The sequence below is a fragment of the Pipistrellus kuhlii genome, unplaced genomic scaffold (genome assembly GCF_014108245.1).
Source record: "Pipistrellus kuhlii isolate mPipKuh1 unplaced genomic scaffold, mPipKuh1.p scaffold_m20_p_11, whole genome shotgun sequence".
Classification (NCBI taxonomy): domain Eukaryota; kingdom Metazoa; phylum Chordata; class Mammalia; order Chiroptera; family Vespertilionidae; genus Pipistrellus; species Pipistrellus kuhlii.
Window position 1 is genome coordinate 4,660,505 of NW_023425416.1, and position 27,247 is coordinate 4,687,751.

At 51.1% G+C, this 27,247-nt stretch overlaps 1 protein-coding gene across 8 annotated transcripts in view; it reads left to right on the plus strand.

Moving 5' to 3' along the window:
• LRIG1 (leucine rich repeats and immunoglobulin like domains 1) overlaps positions 1–27,247 on the plus strand; it is a 92,605-nt gene that overhangs the window by 31,119 nt on the left and 34,239 nt on the right. For 4 of the 8 annotated variants that reach the window (XM_036430583.2, XM_036430584.2, XM_036430585.2 and 1 more), the window contains exons 2-3: positions 4,785–4,856; positions 11,658–11,732. The exons of 1 other annotated variant lie outside the window; for it this stretch is intronic. In XM_036430583.2, coding sequence (XP_036286476.1) covers positions 4,785–4,856; positions 11,658–11,732 — 147 coding nt within the window. Of the gene's footprint in view, positions 1–4,784; positions 4,857–10,420; positions 10,479–11,657; positions 11,733–26,698; positions 26,705–27,247 lie in introns of those variants that run through there. 3 more of the 8 variants (XM_045578949.1, XM_045578947.1, XM_045578950.1) reach the window with 3 other exon arrangements.

The window sequence follows — 27,247 nt, forward strand, 5'->3', positions numbered from 1 at the left end:
CCGAGTATCCCACACCGTTCCTCTGTGGGATGGTGAAGAACTGTGTGCGCCTAAGAGACGTGGGCTAACATCCATCTATCCTCCTCCACATTTTTAAACAAAGGTCTTGAGTTATTGGGAAATTCAAATTCATTGTTAAAATTCACGTTTTTCATCTAGGTGCCATTTCACTTTAAGTATTCGTGGATTCCATGATTTAGAAGTATTGGAGCCCATCCGTGACTCAGATTCAGCACAGCTAGGCGGACATGTCAGTGATGGTGGAAGCCTCTGTCTACAGGATGTAGTGTGGCCCACATGTGGCTTTGGAATACTCGCACCAGTGGGACTGAGGAACTGAATCCTTAATTCGTTCAAATAGTAACATTGTTGGCCCAGGGCTAGTGGCTGCTGAATTGGACAGTTCAGGGTTGCATAATGGGGGGTGGGGTATGTGTGTGTTTCTCTTCGCTCTTCTAGTTGGGTGGGTTCAGGTAGGGGGATTTGTTAGGGAAAATGCTCAGCAGGCCGATTGTGGCATGCACTGTAAACAGTTTGCTTTTCAGTCAGATAAAACCTGGATAAAACTTGAACTGTTCCCGCCAGAGGTGCCTCTTGCGTGAGCTGAAGAGGGTGGGCCAGCGGTCATCTTTCAGCAGATTAGCGGGAAGACTATCCTCAGCTGGGCTCAATTGTTCAAAGGCTTGCGCACCCTTTTTACAAGAACAGGGACAATTTGTGTTATGACAGTGGCTGACAAAATGTTTAATGAAAGCTGCAATTGGCAGTAACTAAATTCCCCGAGGTTTCTTTCCGCTCCTCTTGCTACTGAAGGTGCAGAAATGCTTTTGACAGCATCTGTCCTGCTGACAGATGACTTGTTTTGACAGGAGAATCTGAAACCTTCAACTTCAGGCACATTCAGATGTCCAGCTGGGTGAGGGTTGCTCGTGTTTGTAGAAATAAGTGAGGTCTTTATATTTGTGTGCATGACAGCTGCCACCTGAAGGAAAGTCCTCATTAAAGGGTTTTCACTGATTAACTCTTTGTTCTTGAGAACCAAGATGAGCATTCACATCCCTCTCTGTACAGTTCTTGGGCTGAATAAATATAGTTCATTAATCACTGAAAAATGAGTGTCAGTAAGCATAGTATTCAAAGGGTTAAGAAAACTTTATTTAAAAATGATTCTGAAAAAAAAGTAAGCCACTGTTGATAACATTATTTACAATAGCCAAAAGATGGAAACAACCCAAATGCTCATCCACTATTGAAATGATAAAATGTATGTGTGTGTGTGTGTGTGTACCTGTACACACACACACACACACGAGTATTATTCAGCCCTGAAAAGGAAAGAAATTCTCACATATGCTACTACATGGATACACCCTAGAGGATATCCTGTGAAGTGAAATAAGCCAGAAACAAAAGGACAGACACTGTAGGTTTCACTTTCAGGAAGTACCCAGAGTCGCCACATTTCATAGAGTCAGTCGAATGGAGGTTGCCAGGCCAGGTGGGGCATAGGGGGGGGATGGGGAGTTCGGGGCTAAGAGGTACTAAATTTCAGGGACAAGATGACAAAGTTCTAGGGATGGCTGATGCTGATGCTTGCACAACAGTGTGAATGTGCATTGAACTGTATACTTACAAGTGGTTAAGATGGTGCATTTTATGTTACTGTATTTTCCCACAATAAAACAACATTATGCTGGCAGTTTGTCTCCCTGGAATGAGTAAACAAGAAAATGCCTCTGAGGATTTTATTTCAGATTATAATCATCAGGGAGAATCTATAATAACGAAAGTGTATATACTACTTAGACTGGACATCCTTCCAGATGAAGCTGGGGCTGCGAGGGAAGCCTGGGTTCTGGGTGCCGGAGGGAGGGAAGCCAGCTCTGGCAGCTGGGGGAAGGAAGGCCTATTTTTGCATGAATTTTATGCACCGGGCCTCCTAGTACAGTAAATATTTCCTCCGTGTCCTTGTTGACCAACAGTTTGTCCAAGTGGCAGGACTAGTCCCTCCTCAGACTGAAAGCTCAGGCTCACAAGTGGAAGCCGCCCCAGGCCTGCGCTGCATTAGCTGTCGCCTCTGCAGTCCCTGCGGGCCTCCCAGAGGATCCCCGTTAGAGCCAGTCCACTCCACACCCATTGGCTGGTGCACAGCTTTCCCACTGCATCGAGAGTCGAAGGCGTCACTTCCAGGCTGACCCAGGGAGAACTTAAGCTCCACAGACAAATCCGTTCATCTTCCTTAGGGCTTACTGGCTTACCGATGCTATTTGGCTTTGTGATAAGACCAGCTATGGAAGACCCCTTTTCACATCGCCTTAGTGACTTCATTCCAGATAGTGGAAAGTGAAGCTGCTAGTGGATTGCCGAGACCCAGTTCCTGTGACCCAGCTCCTCCCTACCCCACCCCCTCCGGCTACACATACAAGCCAGAAATAAGCCATTCGTTTTGAACCCGATAGCCTCAAGAGCTGTGGGCTAGGTGAGAGCTTGGAAACCGGTGGCCCTCAAGCCAGATGTAGTTTGCAGATATATTTGTTTGGCTCATCTAGGGTTACTTTCTATTTTTTTTTTTTTTTTTTTTAAGAATTCAAAATACTTCATGTGAGAATTCAGAGTTTGAGCTTCTCTTAACAATGGAGGAATCTAGTCTGCACTGGCTTTGGGCAGGCAGGTGGGCACTGGCTTTGGGCAGGCAGGTGGGCACTGGCTTTGGGCAGGCAGGTGGGCACTGCCGTGTTCCTCAGTCCACACCTCAGGGTGGCCGTCCTCATTGCTTGTCTGTCGTGTGTCGTCCCCCCCCCACCCCCGCCCACCCCCCGGCTCTTGCCTTTGTGGTTTCTGAGTCTCTCTCTGATGTCTCCTCCAGCTCAACACCTTCCATCACCTGTGCTAATGTCAACTCATTTCAGTCCCTGTAAACTCACAGATCTCTAGACACAGACACGATATTTTACACACACACACACACCCCCCCCCGACAATGTGCTGAAAACAGAAGACAGTTTCAGTCTGAGGTCCTTTTTCTGATGTGAGCGAAGTCTCCATTTGTGGATTTTCTTTTCCGAGTCTAACCAAGTGCAGACAAGCTCACACTTGACTTTGGTATGTGGTTTTAAAAATTACCACCTTCAATTTTTTTTTATAGTAACATAATATCTAGACAAATTGCTTTTCATTCAGACCATGCCCCAAACACAGATGTGCCATTATTGCACGTGTGGTTTGACTTTCATTTAGATGAATGTCTTGGGTTGGCAGCGAAATGACTATCAGCTTTAGGCTAGTATTGATTGGAATGTCGCTGGTGTAAATTTAAAAGGTAGTTGCCACTTTTGTGACATTGTGCCCCTTACGAGCTAGACTTTAAACTCTGGTCAGTAGCACTGTTAGTTGGCAGTAATGCCAGTGAGCTGATAGCTGAGATGAAAATGTCGACCTCGCTGGCTTCCGCAGGACGGCATGCATTGTGGCTGAGGCAAGGTGCACTGCGCAGGAAGGGCCCAGTGGGACCACATCTCTGGCTTCTGTTCCCGTGGATTAATTAACCTACTCTGAGTTAATTAATTGACCTACTCTGGGGTGAGGGTGTGATCTGAGGAGCTCACAGTTACCAGCTTGTTGCGTGTCTGCCTCTGTGGGTACAGCTGGGAGTGCAGGGGGGAGCGATGTGACTCTGAATAATTGTGACAGCGCCATCATTTCGAGACGGCCGGACACATGTGGCTTTCATGCCTTTGGTTAGCACCAACCACAATTTATTGTGACCGCAGCTCCTCTCCCCTGTGTGATTTGGCCCCTCCCACATTTATTCACTGGTGGTAGGAGCACTGTGTTGATAGTATAGCTTTGTGATTGCATCTTACAGTGTTCACTTTCTCTAGTCCCTTCAGCTCTGACTAGACATGTGAGCAATTTTCACTCTTAAGTTGTGCAGACAGAATTTCTCAACCTCGGAATATAACTGTTGACTTAGGCTGGGTAATTGATTGTTGTTAAGGGCTGTTGTGTTCATTGTAGGATGTTAGTACATCCTTGGCTTCTGCCCTCAGTGCCATAGCTGCCTTCCCTTCCATGCAGTTGTGAGAACTCAAACTGTCTCCAGACATTGCCTGTGTCCTCCCTGAGTGAGAACCAGTGCTTTTAGGCAACAGAGGGTCAGCGCTCCACCCCATCTTTTTCTTTGCTGTTGCTTGATGGTGTTTGATGCGTTAGTAAGACATTGATTAAAATGCGCCCTTTATTTATTTATTTATTTAGGTATTTTTTAATTTTTTTCTTTATTGATTAAGGCTATTACATATGCGTCCTTATCCTCCCATTGCTCCCCCATCCCCCACTCATGCTCTCACCCCTCTGGTGTCTTATGCATGCATACAAGTCCTTTGGTTGATCTCCCCCGCTTTAAAACAGCCCTGGCCTTGATAGGGTACAAAGCATGTAGACCAGCACACTCTAATGTAGGCAGGGGGCTGGCTTACTTTAAAAGAATATCTTTCATGTTGCTAAGTGACTAAATGGTATTGATTAAAATTCATTTTAGTTTAGCCAAGCTTAGATGATTTGAGATTTTCACAGGGACTTGTTTATGGATGCAAGTGGCAGGATGTATATTTACAACTATAAATATCAGTGTCTGTAAGGTTATTTAAAATAATGTGTGCAATAAGGGCAATCATTATTTTGTTTGGGGGGGGGGAGTAAAAATTTCCTGAATTTTGGGTTTGTTGAAATTTTGATTCAGCTGTGTGCTTTTTTCTTTCTTTCTTTTCCTCTCCCTTTACCAGAAACCTGAGTTACAACAAACTTTCGGAGATTGACCCTGCAGGTTTTGAGGACTTGCCAAATCTACAGGAAGTGTGAGTGTTTTCCCCAAACCTCCCGGGGGCTGGAGGGATGGAGGGCTCCTCGGGGAAAACCCCCTCCTGCGCAGCATCTCCGGGTCGGGGTCTGAGCTTCTGAGAAGGAGCATCGTGGTAAGGCTGTGGGAGGCAGGTGTACTGCCCCCCCGCCAGCGCCCTCGCTGCAGCCCTCTCTTCCTCCTAGGCTGTCATTGATGGTATCAGAGGCCCATAGGTACGGTTTCCTGGAAATCCCAGAACATGTGGGTCTAGGAGAGGCCCCTCCCTAGTGGGAAGCCCTGCGGACCAGCTGGGTTAGCACACCGGGCTGGGACTTCCCACAGCTCCCAGGAAACAAAGTGCAGAGGAGGGGACAGCAGAGGCTTCCTTTTCTGTCTCCTCCAGACAGAGTCGGGCATGCTGCCCGTGGAGCTCAGGTTGCCACCTCTTGCAGTGTCCTCCAAAGCAAGCCGCAGTCTTTTTCTTCTTTATACTGTAAAGAATTCTGCTTTAAAAATGGCTGTCAGGATTACCAGGAATTTTAGTTGCACGGGGACTTTAGGACACTTTGACATAAATCATGCATACCCACTGCAGAAAACGTGGAAGCTATAGAAATATGTGAAGACTGATTAAAGTCACCAGAATTCTTACCCAGACATAACCATGGTGAGCACTTGGTGAAAATATACAGCCCTGCACATGGGCGTTTGGAACCAGTCTGTAGGTACAGCAGTCATGGCAGCACCCAGCTATATCTTCGGTGATGCTATCCTCACACGGACGCTATGATGATACAAATCATTTTCTTTTCAACAATTTCCCTCACTTTACAGAAGAGCTAAGTACACTGGTGCAGTGTTACATGGTTGGTATACCTGAGAGCTGAACTCAAATCAATTTGACTCCAAATGTTCTGCATGCAGTTAACCCTACTGTGGCATCACCTACCGTGAATTGCCATGTCCCTCACTAACCTGCAGAATTCAGCTGAAGGTTTTCCAGACAGAAAATCCAGTGTTTGACAGCTTGCATCATTGCATCTTTCTACACCATCTGCTCATTCTAGGCCCAAGCATTTCCTCCGCCTCCTCCAGACCCACGCTGGCCTCCAAGTTCAGCCTCTCTCCTCCTCTGCAGGTAGCTCTCCCCTACCCTGAGGTCCCAGTGCATTTGTAGGAATTTGTAAGCAGACGACAGGGTGAGACCGCCCCTCCTGTGCTCCCTCCAGGCTGTGCCTCCTCCCCTGCCTCTGCTGACACTCGGGAAGGTGGGCCGTGCTGGTCGCTGTGCTGGGCACTACACTCCTTACGGTCACTCATACTTTCTCCAGACACCTCTGTGGCAGCACCACCTTCCCGCGTGTGGGAGTTGTAAAGGCAGGGCTGCATCGTATGGATGCAATACAGTAAGACCCTTCGTGGGAGCAGACAGACCTGGGTTGAGGCCTGGTCCTGTCCCTCAGCAGACTGTGCCCGGGACAAGGTACCCAGTGCCTCGGCGCCTCCTTTCGCCTTTCGCAGTGTGGACACAGCTGCTAATTGGACATGACATCCACGGCCTTGCACGTGGAAAGGACTCACTGAGAGTTATTTCTCTTCTGCTTCCTTCTAATCCCATAGCCACCGGAGCTGGGCACATTGTTACAAACAAACCTTTGAGGGCCCATAGGTTGAACTGGTACCACCTCCGTCCCAGGCATCACCCTGAGGTGGGTGAGACAAATTCCCCAGTGCCCAGAGCAGTATAACTTCCCACGTAGGGATAAAGCCCGGTGGAGGCAGAAGGATGCTGTCGGGAGTGAGGGGTAGGGGAGGGAACTGAAGAAAAAAAAACAGCTGCTTCTAAGTGGACTGGCTCGGTTTCCCAGGAGCTGTCAGCTCCTCTAGCCCTTCGAGCCCTCGAGTGACAACCTTGGGGAGGGGAACCATGGCTGGCGCTGCAGGCGATGGAGTCTTAGCAGCGGTTTTATTTTGGAGGCCGGGACCACAGAACACCTCGGCCCGGTTGAAACCAGCCTGCTGGAGGCCCCTGGGGGCCAGGAGGACATTTGTGCAGCTGCTGCGGGCCCCACAGCTTCCCCGCCCACAGCTCAGAGGAAAGTCCACCAGGAGGGCCTCCGCCAGGGTCCCTGGGCCGGGCTCCTGTTAATAAGGGGCTATTTATACCGCCCTCTAAAACTGCGCTGGGATCACATTACTGCCACCTCCCGAGAAGGCTGCATGCGGGTGCTGCCCGGGCTTTCCCGGCTTTTCCTTGACCTACTAGTAAAATGTTCCCGCAGGCCTGGCGGCGAGGGGGCCGCCTGTGGGTGTTTGCTCCCAGTGTGTGGGCACTGAAGGGAGGTCTGGAATAATGAGGGTGTCATTTTGAGGCACCGCATTTACCGCCACCTCTTAAGCATTTACTGTGTCTGGCTCTGTCCTAAGGTGTTGGGTTTAATTATTTCAGCTGGATCCTGCCCAAAACCTATGCAGTTGGTAAAATCCCTTCCTAATAATCCAGCTGCTCTCACAGAGGCTGGGCTCCTGCCTGAAGGGAGGGCGATCCTGCAGCATCTGCTTCAGGTTTTTCATGAGCTCTGCAGGTGACGTGCCGGCCCCTAGCCCATCCAGGGAGCGCCTCGCTGACAAGCTTCACAGTGAGGTTTCACGATGCTGCCGCATCTTTCTGGCCTTGTGGTGCACAAACTGATGCCATATAATCTTGCCAGTTATAGTTAGGATGCTGTATTTATTCTCAAGGGCCAAAAAGCACTAATAATGATGGCTATTGATTTAAGTGACCCTGATCCCAAAACCTATGCTCCTACTTATTATTTATGACTTTTAAGAAATAAGACTAACCAAAGTCCCAACTCCCTGCCCAATTTTGACTGTTATTAATTGCAGCTCTCTTTGTGTTTGGAAACAACTGAAGTGTCTGAATAGCGGAATGGCTAAATAAATTACGGGTCATCCATGCTGCTCATGCCAGCAGAGGAGTGCTCTGCAGCATGCTAAAAGAGTGAGGTTTTACAATAGATACACGACTAAGGGAGAAACTGGGACAGAACCGTCTCCGTGCGACACCAGCACCTGTGAGACGCCAGCACCTGTGAGACGACACCAGCATCTGTGCACAGAAAAGCGTGTGCTCCTGGTGGCGGGCAGCAGGAGCTCCCCAGAGGCAGACCAGAGGACCAACGTGCAAGGGAGCATTATTTTTAACTGGATATTCCTGGTATTCCTTTTGAAAGGGGTTGAAAATTTTATTGTGTGCTTCTATCAGCTATTCAGTAAATTAATTAATTAATTAAACAAAAAATAAGAAAAACTCCCAAGCTCTATAACTCAAAACTATTCCTTGGGTTGTTTTTTTGTTTTGTTTTTTGTTGCAGTCTAATTTGATGGGGGGTAATAAGGTACCCTAAGTGGCTCTTCCCCAAGCATTGTACTAGTAAGAACTCCTTTAACCAAGTCAAGCAAAGGGCAGTTCTGGAAAAATAGCTGAGGCTCTGAAGGCTGGAACTAGGAAAAGCCCATGTGTTGGTGCTGTCTGGGGCCGGGCGGCCCCTGGTACCCATTTGCCTAGTCACACTCTCCCAACTCAGGGTGGGCCATGGTGCCGAGTCATGGTCCGGGATCATTAGGACAAGACTTATAGAAGTCAGACATTGTAGGGGATTGTTAGGGCCTTGGGTGGCAGCGGATTGGAGGGCGGGGTAAAGGGCAGAAGACCACAGCTCTGGAGTTCAGAAGATTTTGCTAAGCACGGTCTTCAGTCTCTGTAGTCTCCTTCCTGGCAAGAGACCGTGCGGCCTCCCCAAGGCCCTCTCCCTGCGGGCCTGACGGGGCTATTTTTGACCAGTCTCTATTTCAGTCTGGCAAGCGGGTCGTGTCACAGAGCCAGTTTGGCCTCCACTGCCTTCTGTGGATAGTATTCTTGTTTCAACAGGGAACAGGGCGGACAAAGAAAGCCCTACTGTGGAGCTAACAGACGTACATTTAGCAAGAGGTTCTTTTTCAGAGACGTGATCGAGAAGGAAGCTGGCCGCCACCTGTCCTTCTAAATCAGGCAGCCTTGTAGATGAGAGCTGGGAGTCCTGCTCAGCCTGTTGGCTCTGGGCTGTTCCCCTCAAACCCCCCCCCCCCCCCCACGCAGATGCCCTGTTTATCTTTAGTACTGCACCTGTGCACTCGGCTTCCAGCAGTTTTGTCAAGACTCAAACTTTTATCATGATGTCCCTTTTCCTTGTTCACTTACTTCTGTGAACTTGGGTGGAGCAGCTGATCGTGTGCAGGAGGCTGCCTGAGACAGGCTCGGTCAGCAGAAGTTCCCCTGCAGGGAAGTCAAACTGGTCTCCTCCGATTTGAAATTGCACTTGGGTTCAGCTCCTGTCTATGATCCTGGGGTAGTGACTTGAACTGAAACCCGAGCTGGAGAACTTACCTATGAGGCAGGACTAGTAATAGAACCTGGTACCTTACTCAGGGTTGTGATGATGAAGTTAACCTGATGCATATTGAGTGGTTGCTCTAGTTACAAAGAAATAGAGGGTGATGGTTAGGAATGTAGAGTTCAGGGTTAGATTCTCAGGGCCACTGACACTTACTGCTCATGCCCATCCTCAAATTATTTAATGTATCAGTGTTTCAGTGTCCTCATTGGAACAATAAAAAAGTCCCTGGGAACTACCTGTTAGGGGTCGAAAGGGGAGTTAATACATTGGTGAGCTCTCAGAGCTATGTCTGGCACATGGTAAGCCCTCAATAAGTTGGCTGCTGCTATTAAATTGCTATTATCATCTGTGTCTTAGAATAAATCTCTAAGAAGTGAAGAGTTCTTAAGCAGGGTTGCTCTGACAAGATCTGAGGGTCTCCTTTAGTAATAAGTGCATTGATGGTACTATAACATTTATTAGTAGATTCAGAAGATGGAGACTATTCAGTATCCCTATACCAAGATGTGAAATGGACTACTGCAGGGCTGGAGGAGAGAAAGGTGAAGCAGAAACCATCTGATTTAGGCGAGTCAGATAAGAAACTGTTAAAGTGATGGATTGTCCACTTCAGCACACAGACAAGGGCCCTTTAACTGGAGAAAGGATTTGCCACACGATACGGATCTGCTTTCTCTCCCCCACCCAGATGCTTCAATCGTGAAGCTATTAAAACAGACATGCTGTGTCCCATGGCCCAGTAATTGCCAGGCTTCCTCTCTTAACTGGCTTTGGCACTGAAGAAAGCTAATAGGACAGTTCAAGGCCTTTTTCTTCCTTTTTTCTTTTTCTATTCATTTCTATACAAGATGGCACACAGTCAGATTATTCCATTCAAGCAAATGCTAGTTGTATACTTGTCTAACTACAGCTGGCTTTTAGTGGCCTTGTCTTCAAACAGTGACAAGATGGACTATAATATAGGACAAACTCCCTTAAAAAAATGAGACTAAGATAACCCAACTTTACCCACCCTTGATTCTGCATCTCAGATACAATTTCTTTTCAGCCTGTCACTGGCAGAAAGCCTGACCACTGGGCTTTGGCTTTCTCAAGGATTTTGGGCTCACTTCACAAGTGTGATTTTGGATTCTCTTCCCAGATTTGGAAATACATGTCCATGTAAGGAGGCCAGATTGCAGCCTCTGGGGGCAGGCTGGGTGAGCTGTGTTTTGGTTTGCAGACTTCCCCTTCCATTGAAAGATGTGAACTCTGGAAATACATATTTAGATGTTCTAGCAGAAAAGAGAGGCTGGGAAGAGAGCAGCTCTGGTCTGTGGAGAATTTTCAAAACGTCTGCATGCACACATGTGTCTATGTATGTACTCCTGGGAAATGTCCATGTGCACAGTTGTGCATTTGTGTATGTACTCCTGGGAAATGTGTCTTTATGAATGTACTTCTGGGAAATGTCTGTGCACACAAATGTGTCTGTGTGTACATACTCCTGGGAAATGTGTCTATGTGTAAGTACTCACTTCTGGGAGATGTGTCTATGTGTAATTACTCCTGGGATGTGTCTGTGTGTACATACTCCTGGGAAATGTGTCTGTGTGTAAGTACTCCTGGGAAATGTCCACATGCACAGATGTGTCAGTGTGTACATACTCCTGGGAAATGTGTCTGTGTGTAAGTACTCCTGGGAAATGTCCGCATGCACAGATGTGTCAATGTGTACATACTCCTGGGAAATGTGTCTATGTGTAAGTACTCCTGGGAATGTACTTGGAGGCTTCATCAGAGTTCTGAGAAGCTGGGATCGTAATTAGATGAGAGTCTTCAAGCCCAACCCCCTCATTATTGCACAGACGAGGCATCAGAATCGTGCCCATATCCAAGCCGCTGCCAATTTCACATGTGTGTTTCTCTGGCTCTGGCTTTCACCGTGTTGCCCTCTGGTGAGGGCAAAGCAGCAGTTCACAGACAACCGTGTCACAGATCTGTGAAAACATCCAAGATGGGGTGCTCTTTCCTCCTTAGATCCTCTCTGACTGTCCCAGTCAGCAAGGAACACGGTCCCTGGTGGTCGTGGGCACCTTGTCTGTACCGTGCACCTGGCCCGAGTCACTATTCCTTTCTGCTGGTCTTGATTTCTGAGTTAGATTGGCAGCTCCTAGAACACAAGAGACACCCCCTGAGTGTTGCTTCTAAACCATGGATGTGATAGGTAGTATTTGTGACTTCTCTCCCTCTTAAGAACTCACTTTAAAATTTTTAATCTAATATTAAGAATTTCCATGGCTAACTGAGCACTGTTTTCTGATTTCCCTTGTTAGTGTATGATTTGAAACTACTAATTTGAACAATATAAGTGATTGTTTTTGTGTGTGTTGTTACAGGTATCTCAATAACAACGAGCTGACAGCCATACCGTCTCTAGGTGCTGCTTCACCGCACGTCGTGTCTCTCTTCCTGTAAGTGGTGCATTGGGGGCTGGCTGGGTGGTAAGGCTGTGGTGTTAGCTAGCTGACACTTAGTGGTGGGAAACTGTACTTTCCGGCAAAGAACAGCTTTTCTCCTTGGAGCCCTAATGATCATGACAAATGCCCTGCTTGCTATTTGGGAATTTATAAGAATTAAAACCCAAGTTTTACCTCATCTCTAATTTGGGGAGAAATTAGTCTCTTTAATGCCCAGAGGTACATGCAATGAAACTTTTTGGTCCTCGAGGTGAAGCCACAGTTGGGTGAGTGCTGTTTGGAGGAAGCTCTGTAAATCACACCACAGCTCATGTTGGTGCAGTGCACTGGGAACGTGGTTCAGCTCCCCTTTCTGGCTTAAGAAAAGAAAGCACCCAGACCCTGAAACCAACAGAAAAGTAAGGAATGAGCTGTTGTCAAGTGGGGGACAGCAGGCAGCCTGCTGATGACTGTAGCCGGCACACTAGGAATGAACCGGTACAAAGGGATCTGATGGTTGAGCATCATTCCATGTACTGAAAGGTCACTGGTTTGATTTCGGTTAGGGCACATGCCGGGCTTATGGGCTTGATCCCCAGTAGTGGGTATGCAGGAGGCAGCTGATTAATGTTTCTCACATCAGTGTTTCTCTCTCCCTGTGCTTCTCTCTTATAAAAAAAAAAAAAAAAAAAAAAAAGTATGGTTTCTGGACCAACAGTGTCATCAGGGCCAAGCTCCTTAGAAACCCAGAGCCTCAGGCTCATCCCAGCCCTACAAGGTCAGAAGCCACTTTGACAAAGTCCCCTGGTCATTTGCCCACTCATTCAAGGTCAGAAGCACTGCCTCCACTCCCCTTGCTTCTGACTTGGTGGGAAATCAGGGCCACAGGGAACACCTTTGTGTTACTAACAAGAAACTGAGGCTCCCTGAGTTCCTGAAAGTTGCACAACTGAGTGGTGGAACTGAGTGCCCTCAAATGCCTATTGTGCCCCCATGCACTGGGCGCAGGAGTGTGGTGGCAGGTGACTGAACCGCCTCAGGCCAGAGACTAGCAGGACCCTCCCTTTCCCTCCCGGGCTTGTGCATCACGCCTTGCTGGGCTGACTAAAAATACATTTCTGTTTCTTGGCCCAAGTGCCCGGAGCAGTGGGGCTGGTTGGCCTTGTTCCTGCTATTCCATTAGATGGCGTTAAAATATGTAAAGGGCGGGGGGAGGGAGGTGTCTCTGGTTTTGATTGAGTTTGGAAAATGCAGGTTAGCGCTGGCAGCCACCTCCCTGGCCCAAAGCTGGTGTCCATCGGACTGGGCCAGTGATTTCTCTGAAACTGCAGAATTGGAGGGTCTCTACCTGCTTTTCTCTGAAGGTCCTGTGCCCCCTGCTCTTGGACCGAATGCCTGGATGTTGTTAGGTTAGCCGCATGGTGCCTGGGAGCAGGATCACCGATAGTTTTGCTGTCATCCTGTATTGCCCAAGTGCGCCGGGCAGAAGACAGCCCTTGGTTGGCGTTCCTGTCCCCCCTGACGCGGGAACGCAAAACGCTGGGCATCTCCGGCCACATGGTGACTCCAGCTGTAGGCTTCCAAGACCTGTCTGGTGTTTCAGAACTGTAGAAGCAAAAAGTATTACGTGTTAAACAGTCATATAGTCTGCACGTCTGTGCCTCTGCATGGGGCTGGGGCCATCAGAGGGTAACTTGGAGGGGATTCAGTGCCATCCCATTGGGACAGCCCCTGGTACGTCTGAAAATGTGTGGGTCAGGGAGCTCAGTGTTCGCACTGACATCCTTCATCTCCAGATTCTTATTCCTGTCTCCTCTCCCTGTGGTGGGCAGCAGAAGGTGAGAATAGCAATAACCTTATACAAAGGGACTAGAGCACATGTGTCAAACACAAGGCCCGCGGGCCAAATCCGTCCCGCCAGGCCTTGCAATGTGGCCCGCACCGCGCTGTCATCACTGCACTCCGCTGCGTTTCCATCACAATGACAGTTTATGACTGTTCAGTAAACCATTCGGCCCGCGATTTAGGCTGGATTTTAGATTTTGGCCCCTTCTCTGATTGAGTTCGACACCCCTAGACTAGATGGTCGAGGCCATCGCAGTCAGAGGGACCGGGACAACGTATTAGGACAGGTGTACAGCTGACCCGTAAGATGCAGGCCCACTCATCTGTACATTCTTCTCAGTGAGCAGTCAGCCCTCCATATCTGCGGGGTTCCCATCTATGGGTACAACCAACTGCAGGTCAAAGACAGTGTTTCCGATCTGCTGTTGGGAAGGATGGGGAGGGCTGACTCAGCATTGATCTCTGAGTTTTATATCAGGGACTTGAGCATCTTTGGGTTTTGGTGTCTGCGGAGAGTCCCAGAACCAGTTCTCATGGACACCCTAGCGGACTGTAGCTCTACGTGGATTTTCAGCTGCACAGTGACGGGGTTTGGCGCTCCCTAACCCCTGCGCTGTTCAAGGGGCATAAGGGAAAAGGTGGACTGGGCACATATCCAGCTCTGCTTCCGGTGATGTGACCTGACACAAACAAATTTCGTCTCGTTTGCTGAATGAAGGATGAAACACAATTTTCAAATTTCTTCTGTGACTTGGAAAGAATCAGGAGTAATGTCACAAAAGAAAACTGGAGCTGCCGACTTGTAGCCGCCTTCCCTGCTTCCTGGCCTTTGGCTCTGACACCTTGGCCTGCGGGAGTCTGCTCTTCACTCTGTGCTCAGTTTCCTGTCCCCAAGGCCGAGTGCTCTGCTCCCTGCTCCTCTCCGCTCCTGGCACCAGGGTGCTCTTCACTGGGTCAGAGTTGGGAGGGCCTTGTGGGAATAGGGTGTGTTTTGCCTCTGGCTTTACTCTCAGGGCTTCAAGTCAGTTTTTCACTCCCTGGGGGAACTGGAGTGTTCAGTAAAACTTCAGGGGGTTACTACGTTCTGATTAAAGGAACCTAATGCAGTTAAAGTGCTTGTCCCAGAGCAGATTTATTTCCTGTGTTCTAGGACAACCTGAAGCTATTTGTCCTGAAGGACAGAAAAGCACTGAACTCAAGGACAGCTTTTCATAGGATTGGCTTGGAGTAGGGAGATAGTTCTCAGAAAAAGCAACAGGCTTTTGTTAAAGGGGGGCAGAATCTGCATTAGATTTTCACATTTGAGAGTTGTTTTTTAATTTGAAGTCCAGGAAACTCAAGTACGATTCCCAAGGCAACAGACATTGTGTGATGCATGACTGACATTGCCGGGGAAGGAGAACGCCCGCTTTTCCTGTGGCGTTCTGCGCTTGCATCGTTAGAAGATGGGTCACAGTGGAGATGGTTGGTTTTTGGTCCTGGGAGTCAGAAGCTGCTGAGACGGGGCTTCAGCCTGCACGCCGCAGCTCTTGCTCCCCACATGGCGCTGAGTGTTTTCCGGGTGGCACTTGGCCGCGCCCATGAACTGCCAGGTGCTGGTGTGTTTCAGGCCTGTCTTCACCGGGGCCTGTTCACTGTCTCAGACCAACTAGGGATCTAGCCAGAGGCTCTTTGCACACAAATACTTGTAACTTTGCAATAGTACTATAAAAATTCTGCAGGTTTATAGATATTGTATATGAAAGCACATCAGAATACCTCGTCTAATCTTGGGGGCGAAATTGGAAACTATTTTTTTATTGAGATAAAACATAACATAAAACACCATTTTAAACATTTTAAAGTGCATAGTTCAATGACTTTTAGTAATTCTCCAGGTTGTGCAACCGTCGCTGCTATCTAATTCCAGAAAGTTGTCACCGCCCCAAAACCAAGCCCATGCTCTGTGAGTAATCACTCCCCCCACCCCCCATCCCTTGGAAACCACTAACAGGAATCTATTTTTTTTTTTTTAAAGGAAGTATTTTTCTTTTGTGTTAGTAAGTAGACCTGGAAGACTTAGAATATGCAGAATTTAAATAAAAGTATCAGTGGTAGATTTGACCACACAGTTATATGTTTTCTTGTGACCTCTTAGCTGAAGAAAAACTGATTAAATAAAAGCGATGGAATATCTAACATCTCGTTATTGTAACTTCTGGAGAGCAGCGCCTAGAAGGAATGGAAAGGAATGGAACCTGGTGTCCTGTCTGTGACCCCACTCGGAGCTGCGGGTGGAGTTGATGGGTGGGAGGCCGTGAAGGATGGAGGCTCTTCCTGGCTGGCTCTGCTGGGAAGTAAAATCAATAACAACCCTAACTCCCTGCGGTCCTCGCAGGGCTCTGAGAAAGTGCAGCCAGATCAGTCTTCTTTACAGCTCATTAATACGAAGATCAATTCACATCAAAGCGTAATTAAAGAGCGAGCACTGAGGACCTGTTGCCTTCGCCGCCCCCCCCCCCCTGAGCCAGAGTGCGAGGGGGGACCCAGAATCAAATGCCAAAAACTAGGGTTGGCTCAGGACCCAGCTGAGGCCTTTGGTAATCAGGAGTGAGCACAGGTGGGATTACACGGAGCAATAAAGAGTTGCTGGGCATCCCTGAAACTGCGCGCGCGTGTGTGTTGGCGGAGGGCGGGGGTGGGGGGGCAGATGCAGTCTCCTCGAGGAGCTGGGGTGAGGCCTCTTGTCTCTCTCTTCACTAAGCTCTGTGCTACCTCTCCTGGAAGAAGGTCATCATTTGCAGACAAAATAGAGAATTGAAACGTTTATTCCCAGAGGTATGAAATAATGTGTCTAAAATCGGTGAGTGTGATCTTGGATGGTGAAGCTCTTTGCAAATGGAAGCATAGCTGCACCCATAGGGCCTGCAGGTGTGTGTACATGGTGAGCTGGACAGAGCCGCCCTCCCCCAGGGGACAGGAGGCAGTCTGCTGGACCGGCCACTAGTCATCAGTGCACTTGTGGACAGAGTCGTGTGGGTGGTAGACAATGTGGAAGTGGGCAGCCCTTACCCCATTCAGCTTTAGAGGCACCTTCAGCTCAGGACCCCGGTGAGCCAGGGAGTGAAGGGAGCCTGCTCGCTGGGCCCTTCGTGCCTTACCGTCTCTGGGATATTTAGCGCACGCTCATCAGGGACTGGTACATTCAGGAAGACAGTGAACAGAGTTGTGTTTCAGAAGCCCAAGCCACGTCCACGTGAACGCCTTTGTTCCTGTCCGGCCCCCGGATGCTGAGGGCGGCGTGGCCCTGCGAGCCGGCAGCACGTCAGCCGGCAGATATGAACGGGTGCGGCTGCTCTCTGGTCTGCACTGCTGTGCTGGCTTTGGCCTCGTTCGCCCAGATTTTTGTTGGTTTGAACAGATTCAAGCCGTCACCTTTGTGGTTCTCACACTGGGCCACCCGTCAAAAGCCACTGGAAGGCTTGCTGGGACACAGATGGCTGGGCCCAGCCCCAGTTTCAAAACTGGAGAATTTCCTTTGCCCACAAGTTCCCAGGCGATGCTGCTGCTGCTGATGGGGGCACCCCCCCCCCCCTCCCGTGTCTGGGCTCATGCAGGGCTGGGGCCAAGGCTCTTGTGTCAAGTTCTCACCAAGCCGGTGAGGGTGGGGGGGGACAGTAAATTATGTAGCCAAGTTTGCAGTGTCACTGGTGTGGCAACAGGCATTTGTTTGGGCCGGTGGGTCTCACAGGGTGGGTGGTGGGCAGTGTGTGTGTGTGAGGGACACAGTGTGGCTGTGGCTGTGAGGCCCAGGGTTATTAGCAATCTGTCTCTGCTTAACTTGCTCTTTATTGGTGATCATGAAATCTCCCTCCCCAGTCCTTTACCAATTCTTATGGAGGAGGGAGCACCTCCTGTCAGGAGGCCTGCTGTGACCTGGGGGTGTTAGTGGTTCTCCCTTACCTTCCTCCTGCAGATCAGTCCCTTTATCAGATACAGCTTTGTCTCGCCTAAGGCTTGAATGGTCCCACTCTGTTCAGGGAGTTCAAAGGAGTGGCCGAAAGGTGTGCAGCTCTCACATCCTGTGCTGGAGTTAAAACTGGGGGCCACACCTGCCCCAACCCTCACTATTTACAACCCTTCCCCCCAACTCGAACCCCTGTACACCTCTGCGCACCCCCCCCCCCCCCCCCCCCCCCCCCCCCGGCCTTCTGCTCCTGGGATGCTGACATCCTGCTCTTCAGAGGGTGAAGGGTGAAGGAAAGTGGCTGAAGCCCAGGTGCTTCATGGTGGGGACCGGGCTCCTTGGCAGCACTGAGGCTGTGGGAGGCTTTCCAGCTCGTCCTGGGAAGCCACCTGAACAGACATGCCTGGGACTAGAGAAAGGAGCAGGCGGCCTTGGCATGGGTGGGGAGGGGTGTCCGAGGGGCGCCTCACCACTGCCCTGGGGAGTGAGGTGGGAGGTTCTCAGCTGCAGTGCCTTTCAGCGGCGACTCCTTCCCAGACCTCCTTGCTCTGACCCGCGTGGCCGCAGGCTGGGTGCTGGAGGGCTCCTTTGCGGGTGCTTCACCTGCAGCCTTGCACCCTCCACCCAGTCTCTCCCTCGTCAGGGAGCAGCACCCCTGGCTCCTCGCACTGCAGCCCCACCAAATGCTGGGCACCACCGGGAGTAGACCACGGGACACGCAGTTTGCAAAGTGAGCATCTCTCTCAGGTCCTCCGCAGGGTGCAGGGTGCAGCCTGCCTCTGCGTAGTGTGGTGAGGTGCTCGCCTGACTTGTCATTTCCTCCCCTTTCTCTCCCAGCTCCCTCTTGGAGAGTGGGGGTGGTGAGCCGGCCTAGGAGCGAGGAGAGGCACATCTGCAAGTCATTGCTGCAAAAGAAAGCGAGGCGCACTCCAACTGAGGGCCAGGGAGTCCAGGGGGAGGGCGGGGGAGAAGAGGTTGGCGTGGAGGTCACAGCCTCTTTTGGGAACTTGTAGTTTAGGTTCTGTTGCTGAGAGTTGTTTTTTATCTTGTGTTTGGTTCCCCCACCTAATTTTTGTGGGGACCGTGTAAACTTTAAATAGAATCCAGATCCAGTGGGAACAGGACGCTGGCGAACCCCGCGTGGTCTGGTCTGGGGGGGCGGTGCCTCCGTGCAGCTGGATGGGGGCAGGCAGAGCTGCATGCACAGTCCCTGTGAAAGGAGCTGGCCCTCCCATCTGCAGTCTCCTTCCCACTGGGACACTTCCTCCCTCCCCGCCTACTTCCTGCAGGTGGCTTCTCTAATCCCTTTACCTCTGGGGAAGCCTCCTGAACGTGTGTGTCTAATCCGAAAATGGCTGGCTTGACTTTGACCCGAAGGGTGACCTTGCAAGAAGGCAGGGCCTGTTAAGTCTGCTCACACCTGGGAGCCATTTTCCGCTTTTATAGCCCAAGTGGAAGAAATGTGTTTGCGCTTATGCTGGGCCTTCCTCCTGTCATTGTTGGCCATCGGAGGGAGTATTAGATTCACCCTGCTTGTTCAAAGGCAAGGGTTTTCAAAGATAGAATAGTCTGCTCTGTGTACTAAGTCAGTCATAGAAAATTGCCCCTTTTTGTAGTTCAAAAAGGGTCAAAACATTGGTAGTCTCATATGGTTCGGTCTTTGGCTCTGAAAAATTGTGGTTGTCAGCTTGTGTGATAGGTACACTGACGTGACAGGCATTGGTCCACGTGCCTCCCCGGGCCTCACTGTATCACCTCTGCAATCCCAGGAGACACAGGTTTGTCGTTGAACAGCTTTTACACATGAGGCACCTGAGGCACAGAGAAGGCAAGAAACTTGCCGGAGGAAACACAGAAGTGGCAGAGTTGAGTCTTGATCTCATTTCTCTGAATACTTGGAAGCATATGGTTTGGGAGCCTAAGAGGGTCTTGTCATTTCAAGTGATGAATATCAAAATTGTGTGGTGGGGCGGGAGCCTCAGGATTGTGGCCAAAAGGCTGCAGGTTGCCCTGGGCAGGGCTGAGAGGTAGAAGCACATGTGTCTTAAAGCTGTGGGCGGCTCTGTAGGGTGGCCTCACGTAAACCCGCTGTGGGCGCCTCCGTAGGGTTTCCATGAAGTGATGCAGAGTGGCAGGAGGTGCTGGAGCCCCTGAGCCCTGAGCTGAGGGTTGGCCGGCTGCTCCCCTCACTCTGAATCTCACCTATTAAGTTATTCTGAGCTGGTTGTGACTGTCCGTCCCTCCGGGCACAGAGAGGAAGATTGTCTCTGCAGAGCCCCGACGGTTTGATGCTGCCCTCCGCTTTCACATAGTGGCTGCATGCCCTGGAGACCCCGCCTCAAGGGGAATTCCTCCACGTTTCCTCACTTCCTGATGTCACCCAAAGAGCTGGGTAAAGGTGCCAATTTGTGGGGTCTTTTCTCTTCCCAACATTTTTCAACCAGCAGGGTGGCAGGGGTGTGGGACACTCTGCTCCCACTGTCTCCGCTCACCTGGCTCCTCGGAGAGTCTGGGGCTAAGGAATGTCCTGTGATTGGCAGGCTGCTGTGAACTAGTTTGTGGAGAACTAGTAGCTGTAGGAACAAGTACAAAGGAGCCTCTTTACCTTACTCATTTCTGCGTCATTGGTTGTATGGGGAGGGGCTGTTCTGCAGAGTGGCTAAGAGAAGGTTCTGGATCAGACAGATCTGGGGTTGGGCTCTGCCTTCATCGCCCTTGCTGGATGCTCTTATTTGCAGCCGACAGCAGACTGAGGCTTTACTACTCTGCACCCTCACTACTGTGTTGGTGTCTAATGAATGTGCTCCAAGTGCTAGACACTTTTTTTTTTTTTTTTTTTTTTTTATCACTGACGACTCTTGTCCCAGCACCTTCTGGGGTGGCTGCTGTGTCCTGAGCCAGGGGAAGGTCTAGGTGATCCTGGGAGTGGTGCACAACTCATGTTGTGGGAGCTTTGCCCAGAGCAGTGGGGTTCATTTCTCCCCTCTTCTCATCACCTCTACCCGGGGGGGGGGGGGGGGGGGTGTGCAGCAGCAGCAAAACACTAAGCAAGTGGCTCTCATCCTTGGCTGCATCGTAGAGTGACCTGGGTTTAAAAAAACTAGATGCCCAGGCAAATCCCATGCCAATTACATCAAATCAGGGGGCAAGGGGACTTTTGCAGGAGGGGCACTAGGCAGCAGTCATTTCACTGTGCAGCCAGCAGTTGTAATGAGCCATAGTTGGGTGATTGTTGTCCAGTTCTTCCCTTTCATACCTGCCACTCAGCGACCTGACTCACCCCCTCTTCTCTCCACTGGAGGAAGTAAACACCGAAGCTGTCTTCTCAGCCCTCATGGGTCTGAGGGTCGCTGTGGAGGTGTAGTTGCCTCTTTCACCACTGATTTAATTGGAAGACCCCGTAAAGTTAGCCACTTAAAATGCTAGGACATCTGTAATGCTACCAGCAATAATATATATATGTATTAAATTTTTTATTTCTTAAATCCCAAGTACTGTTAAAAAAATACAAGGAAACTGCTTTTGCCTTCATGGTGTTTGGTCTGATAGGACACAACCATCTCATTGGGCGATCATAGATGTGACTGTGGGTTTGCCATCCCATCCAGGTCTTTTCCCTCCCTGAAAGTCAGGCCCAGCTTCCCCATGCACAGTCTCCTGGGAACCAGAGAACTCACACCACAGTGAAAAGACCCAGTGAAATGACAGGCAAAACTATCTTCAGGCTCTTTCAAAAAACAATTCCAAACGTGAGGGTTAGCTCTTTGAAAAAAAGAGAGTATGTGTAAATATATGCTGTGGAGAGTGAAAGCCCCCTCTAATCCCACCCAGAAGTTGTGTTGTGATACAGTAAAAGTCTAGTGCTAACATCGGTTTAGGTAACATTGTGAGGTTTATGTTTGGAATTGGACCTTAAATGAGTCACAAAGAGTAACTAGCATTTTGGAAATGAGTAATAAAAATGGGGAAAAAATGCCTTTGAATGTTTTAGAATGTGACGTGACATTTACTCGATATTAAGTGTGTTCCTTTGTAAGTGGAAGAACAGTGCTTATCAGCATCCATGCTGACGTTCTTCTGCCTGGAAACTGTTGCTTGGTTCTGGGCATCGGCGAGGCCGCCCTTGCCACAGAGGTGATAAACCTCTCACCACATGGGGCTCCTTGTGGGTCAGGCTGGCCGTCCCCCCTTCATCCTCTAGGCTGTGTTAACAAGAGCCCTGACTTGGTGATGCTCCGGCAATTACGAGGTTCCGAGGAAGAGTCTAATGTCTGTCCTCCCTTCCCCTGGCTCCTGAAATAAAGCTCAGGCTCCCGAGAGGTCCGGTCTGTTGTCCAGGGGAACAGATCCAGGAAACAGGGCTGCTGAACACTGGACATCAGGTCCATTTCCCAGATGAGGTCAGGGCTCCTGCTCTCCTGCTGCGTGGCCTCATGGGTCCCCACTGAGAAGGCGGGAGCCTGCCTGCCTCGCACAAAGCCGCTCCCTTGTGGGGTTTTAGCAGAGAATCGTGCTCCATCCTTCACCCATGTCAGGCTGGCTGTCGGTGTGTGTAGGGGTGACTCACTGTTCTCTCAAGACATCGCCCCACAAGGGCATCTACTTATTGGTCCCAGGATGTGGTGGCTCTGCAGGGAGGAGGTGATGCTGGGAGTGGGAGGCACCCCTGCTCCCCAGGGCGCTGGGCCTCTCCTCTCAGTACAGCAGTGTCCAGAGCGGAGCCCGATCCGCATCTCAGCTTCCCCCTGACACACACCCAGCACAGGACTTTCCCCATTACCTCTCCTGTCGCTTCTGTCTCAGTGGGAAGGACAGGGCTGGTGCCCTTCAGCCACACAATCAGGGTTGAGAATACCCTGGGCCCTGCTCTCCTGTGCACCTGCAGGGCCGGGTGCTCCTGGTAACAAATGGTCCATCTCCAGCTGAGAATGCTGGTGTGGGGTCCTGGCAGAGGCTCAGATGCTTGTGAGTTCTGTCTCGTGGGCCCGCTGCCCTGTGTGCACAGGTGAGAAGTTGGCGTACACGACCTAGGAGTCAGCATCCTGGCCGCTCTCTGGTTCATGGCAGCCTGGGGCATGCACGCCCTTGCTAACGGGTCCGCAGGGCCTCCGCTCCGAAGACGCCCCGGCTTGGCCCTGCTCTTCCTCCCCTGTGTCCCCCGGAGAACATTGACTTCATCCCTCCACCTCCAGCCCCGGAAGTCCTGCCAGTGCGCGGTGAGGAGGGGAGGGGAGGACTCCTCGGTGGCTTCCCACACCTGAGAGAGGAAGTCTCTGCCCTTTCAGAGCTGGCTGTTCCATTTCCTCTTGGCCTCTCTCACCTCCTGCTTGAACTTTACATCAAACACCCAGAATGAAGGCCCATGCCTACTTGTCTCTCCATCCCCTTGGTGCGGTGTGGCTGTCCTAACTGCTTCCCCCACAGCATTGTCTCCATCTGTCCATGTGCCCACCACATCTATTATAGCTTCCTGTCTCCTTGACTCGAGCGTGCTTTTGGGGCATTGGGGATGAGGTGAGGGGAACGAGTGCACTGCAGGCAAGTTTACTTTTCCTACAGCAGCTGCACATGACAGGCATCCCATACATGTTTGAATGAATGAATAAACTCACTAAAGGAATGGGTCAGCCCAAGAACACGTGATGGTGAAGTAAGGGCAGGTATTGGGTAGTTTTAGACCTTAATTGTAAAGGTGAGTGGACAGACTTGGGACAAGTAACAGCAGAAGTCGTCTGCTGGGGGCTCCTAGAGGGCATGGCTCTTCAGACAAGAGACGGGACTTGCTTCTCTTGATTTGTTGAAAAGCTGGGCCGGTGTTTCTAGGAGGGAGAGCAGTAGGAACTGCCCATGTGGCTGGAGGAGGAGTGTGGGCCCTGGGGCCCCATTATCCATGTCTGAATCCTATCCTGCTGCTTCCTCAGCCCTTCCTCTGGTGGAAAGGGCGGGGAGGGGGTCCTCTGCTCGGCTGTGAGGGGCCAGCGGGTGGTTTGCAGAGGGTTTTCTTGGAAGTGAAGATGAGTCCTCATTGCAGCTCCCTCACTGTGCCTTCTCAAATGCAGTTGAGAAAGCCCGGAGTTCAAGATGAGCAGCCTTCTTCGCTAGGACGTGTCAGAGCCTTTAGTAATCAGGGTGAAGCTTGATGGCCCCACATAACTGAGCCTCCTGGAGCTCTGGTTCTGTGTGATAACAGTTACTTCAAGCAAAGGGGCCCTGTGGTCACGTGAGCGTAGCAAGTGCTGAGCCGAGCAGGAGGAACGGCATCGTGATTAAGTCCTCATCACGTTCTCCCGCTGACCTGCTTTGGGCACCGTACGGCCCACAGGGAGGATATAACCTCTGCTGCAGAGCCTTCCCACGAGCTCTGCTCATGGCTGGTGTTCCAGGGATGGCGCTTCGGAAACCTCTCGCCCGGCAGTGCAAGCTGACCGTGTCTGCACCATCTAGGCTTGATGCCCCGCGAGCCCGCCTGCTTGGCCAGGTGCTGCTAGGCTCGGCTCAGGTGCCGGCACAGAACTGCACAGTAACTGCCGACCCACCAGGTGGGGCCACACCCTTCTAATAAGCTTTATCTGCGGCACCTTTCTCACTTCCTAAAGATGGGAAGTAATTAAAGTAAATGCACACCCCTAGAACCCTCACAGAGCTCAGCAGTGTTCTGTGCTTGGCCCCTACACTGAGTCACACTGTGGCGGCAGGGGGTGAGGGAGGGTCTGCGTGTTTGAAGAAAAAGCTGGAAACCAAATGAGGCAGCAGGTTGGCTGTCCGAGTCCACGTGAATTCCACCAGGTCCTTTATTTGAGTCCACTGTGATTTCTTTGTTGTTTTGAGATAATCGTAGATTCACATGCAATTATAAAAAATAATGCAGAGAATATTAACAGTTACTTCAAGAAAAGGGGGCCCTGTGGTCACATGAGTCGTCGAGCAGGAGGAACGGCATCATAATTGAGTCCTCGTCATGTTCTGCTGCTGACCTGCTTTGGGCACTGGCACGGCCCACTGGGAGGAGATAGCCTCTGCTGCAGAGCCTTCCCACGAGCCCTTTCTTGCCATCTGCATATTCTTTTTGATGAAATGCCTGTGTATGTCTTTTGCCCATTTTCTAATTGGATTGTTCATTTTGTAAGTCTTGAGAGTTCTTCCTTTGTGTATTCTCGAGGCGGTTCTGTGTGGGGCATGCCATTTGAAAGTGCTGTCTCCCTGTCGGCAGCTGCTTTTATCTTACCAGCACCTCCCCCAGAGGAGGTATTTCGAATTTGTGAAGTCTGTCAAGTCTGGGGCATGGGCCTCGCTTTAGAATCCCCTAAGTTTCTCCTTCGTTTTTTTTGAAAGTCTGTAGTTTACATTTTATGCTTAGGCTCATGATGATGTTTTTTTTAAAACCCAAAACCAAGACAAAAAGGGAAGCTTGTGGTTTTGAGAAACAAAGCAATGTTGGGTCCTTAGGAACCCAGAAAGGGCAAGATGAGGGGAGGGTGTGGGCTGGGTGCAGGAGGGGCGGCTTTATGTGCTTGCAGGTCTCACCCTCTTCAGGACGGATATGGAGGGACCATTGGAGGGCTGACTGCTTAACCCAACCGTACACGTACCCGTCCTCAGCTTCCAAAGTGCAGGTCGAGCCTGTGCTGCCGGCTTGGGAAGTTGCTTGGTTAAGAGATATCCTAAATCATGTGATCAGATCAAAAGTCTTCCAGATGGGGCCGGAAGCAGCCAGTTTTATTTTTAAAGGCACATCAGTGTATCTCTCCCCAGAGGATACAGCCAAGTGCGAGAGCTTTGTCCTCTGCTGGCATCGGAGCTGCCGGGAAACTGGCCTGGGAGGTGCAGGGAGTGTGCCAGCCATCTACCCCTCCCCCGTCCCCGGAATATCAGGGGCACCCTGCATCCACTGTCTCGTCTCTGTCGCCGTAGCCAGTGGCCATCCAATACAGCTTCTTACGTCTCTGTCCTTCCAGAGCGGCACAGCCTAGAGTCAGGGTACCTGGGCTTGCATCTAGGTTAGCTGGGTGACCCCAGATCAGGCCTTACCCTTTGATTGTGGGTTGTCAGTGCCTTCTCTGGCTGGTAGGCAGTGAGGGGTAAACAGGGTCTTTGTCGCTGGAGAAAGCCCCGCTCACTCCCCTATTTGGAGACTGTGCCAGTCATCTTAAATGTGCTTAGGGGCGGGCAGTCTGGCTGAGCTCTGCAGCCACTTGCGACTCGGAGAGAGCATTGTGGGCGAGGAGGTGCTGTCCAGAGAAGCCCTCTTTCACAGGGGTTCTTCCTCCACTTCTGTGATGAGGCATTCCACGTCCCAAGTAGGTGTGGGGTCAGGGTTCACAGCTGGGTTCCAGCCCCCGCTGCTGCTTGCTGCTGCATCAGCCTCGGCGTCCCCCTCTGTGAAATGGGATGATAAGGATGCCCTCCTTGCTGTCTGTCATGAGGACCAATGAGCCGAGCCAGAGCCTGGTTGCTGGTGCACAGTGGCACGTTAGATGTGAGACCACTGTTCCTGCTGTTACGGCTCCTGCTGCTCCGGCTGCAGTTTCTGCTAAGAGGGAAAGGGTGTGCCTCCTTGGCGGCTGAGTGGCAAGTGGAGCTTCTTGGGAAGGTCCATGGCCCAGGCCAGCGACTCTTGTGTGAAACTGTTCAGGCTGTGCCAGAGGCCCGCCTCCCTTCCAGGCTCAGCTGCACAGACCTCTGTGCTCACCGTGGAGCTGGCTGTGCGGGGCCCGGGGCCCAGGACCTCTGGAAGCCAGCTGTCCCTGCTGTGAAGGGGTGCAGGGACTGTGGTGGCCCGGACCCACCCTGCGGGCAGCCTGGAGGAAAGGCCCCTCGGCTGTGCACATGGGGAAGGCCCTCGCCTTGCCACTGAACACACGAGGATCCGGGCCCACAGTTCAGAATCCAAGGTTGTGCTAGCTGCTTTGTAATATAACTATTCAGCGTATTTACCTAATCGATAAGCACATTAAAATAATATGGCAGATGAGGGGAGAATTCCGACTCATCGCACTGTGTCCGAGAGCAGAGTTCGTGCTGTGAGCTAAGCCAGCTGGCTTCTGGTGGGCAGTGACAGGTTAGACGAGAGACCTCAGCCTACCTACCTTTTCCCGCCGATGTCTGAGAGGGGGCAGTCAGGTGGACCGACCAGCCTCGCCTCCTGCCTTCTCTGGAGCCTGCAGGGGGCACTCTGAGCACCTGAATCGAGGCTGACGTGGAGGGTGGCCGGGAGGAGGTTATGCTGCACAGGGAAATTCTGAGTAAGGCTGTTCCATTTACTCAGGTCCTGGTGGCCGGTCAACGAGGGGCAGGCTCCACTGGCCCTGATGACAGAGCCTGTTGGCCTTGGATTCCTGGGTGACCCTGCCCCACCCGCCCTGCTCAGCTTGCCAAGAGCGTGTGGACTGGGGGAGAGAGGTGCCTGCTGTCCTCTCGCGGTGGGATGGGGCTCTCCCACCCGACTGCTTGTGTGGAGTGAGAACCACCCACTGCAGCTCCCTCACATCCGCCGGAGGGAAGGCTGCTGCACACAGCACGGCTGCTGACAGTGTCTGGGGGTGGAGCCAGGCCATAGGGGCTCTCCTACCCTCTGTTCCTGATGGGACAGCAGTTCAGCCCAGAGTCTGGGGCCATCTGTGCGCTAGATTGGTGTTAGGTGGGTGGGCTCTCCTTGCCTCGCCCCAGAGCCAGGCGGGCAGACACGGCCTTGCAGACGGTCACTGAGGAGGAATCGGGGGAGTCCAGGTCAGCTGCGGGG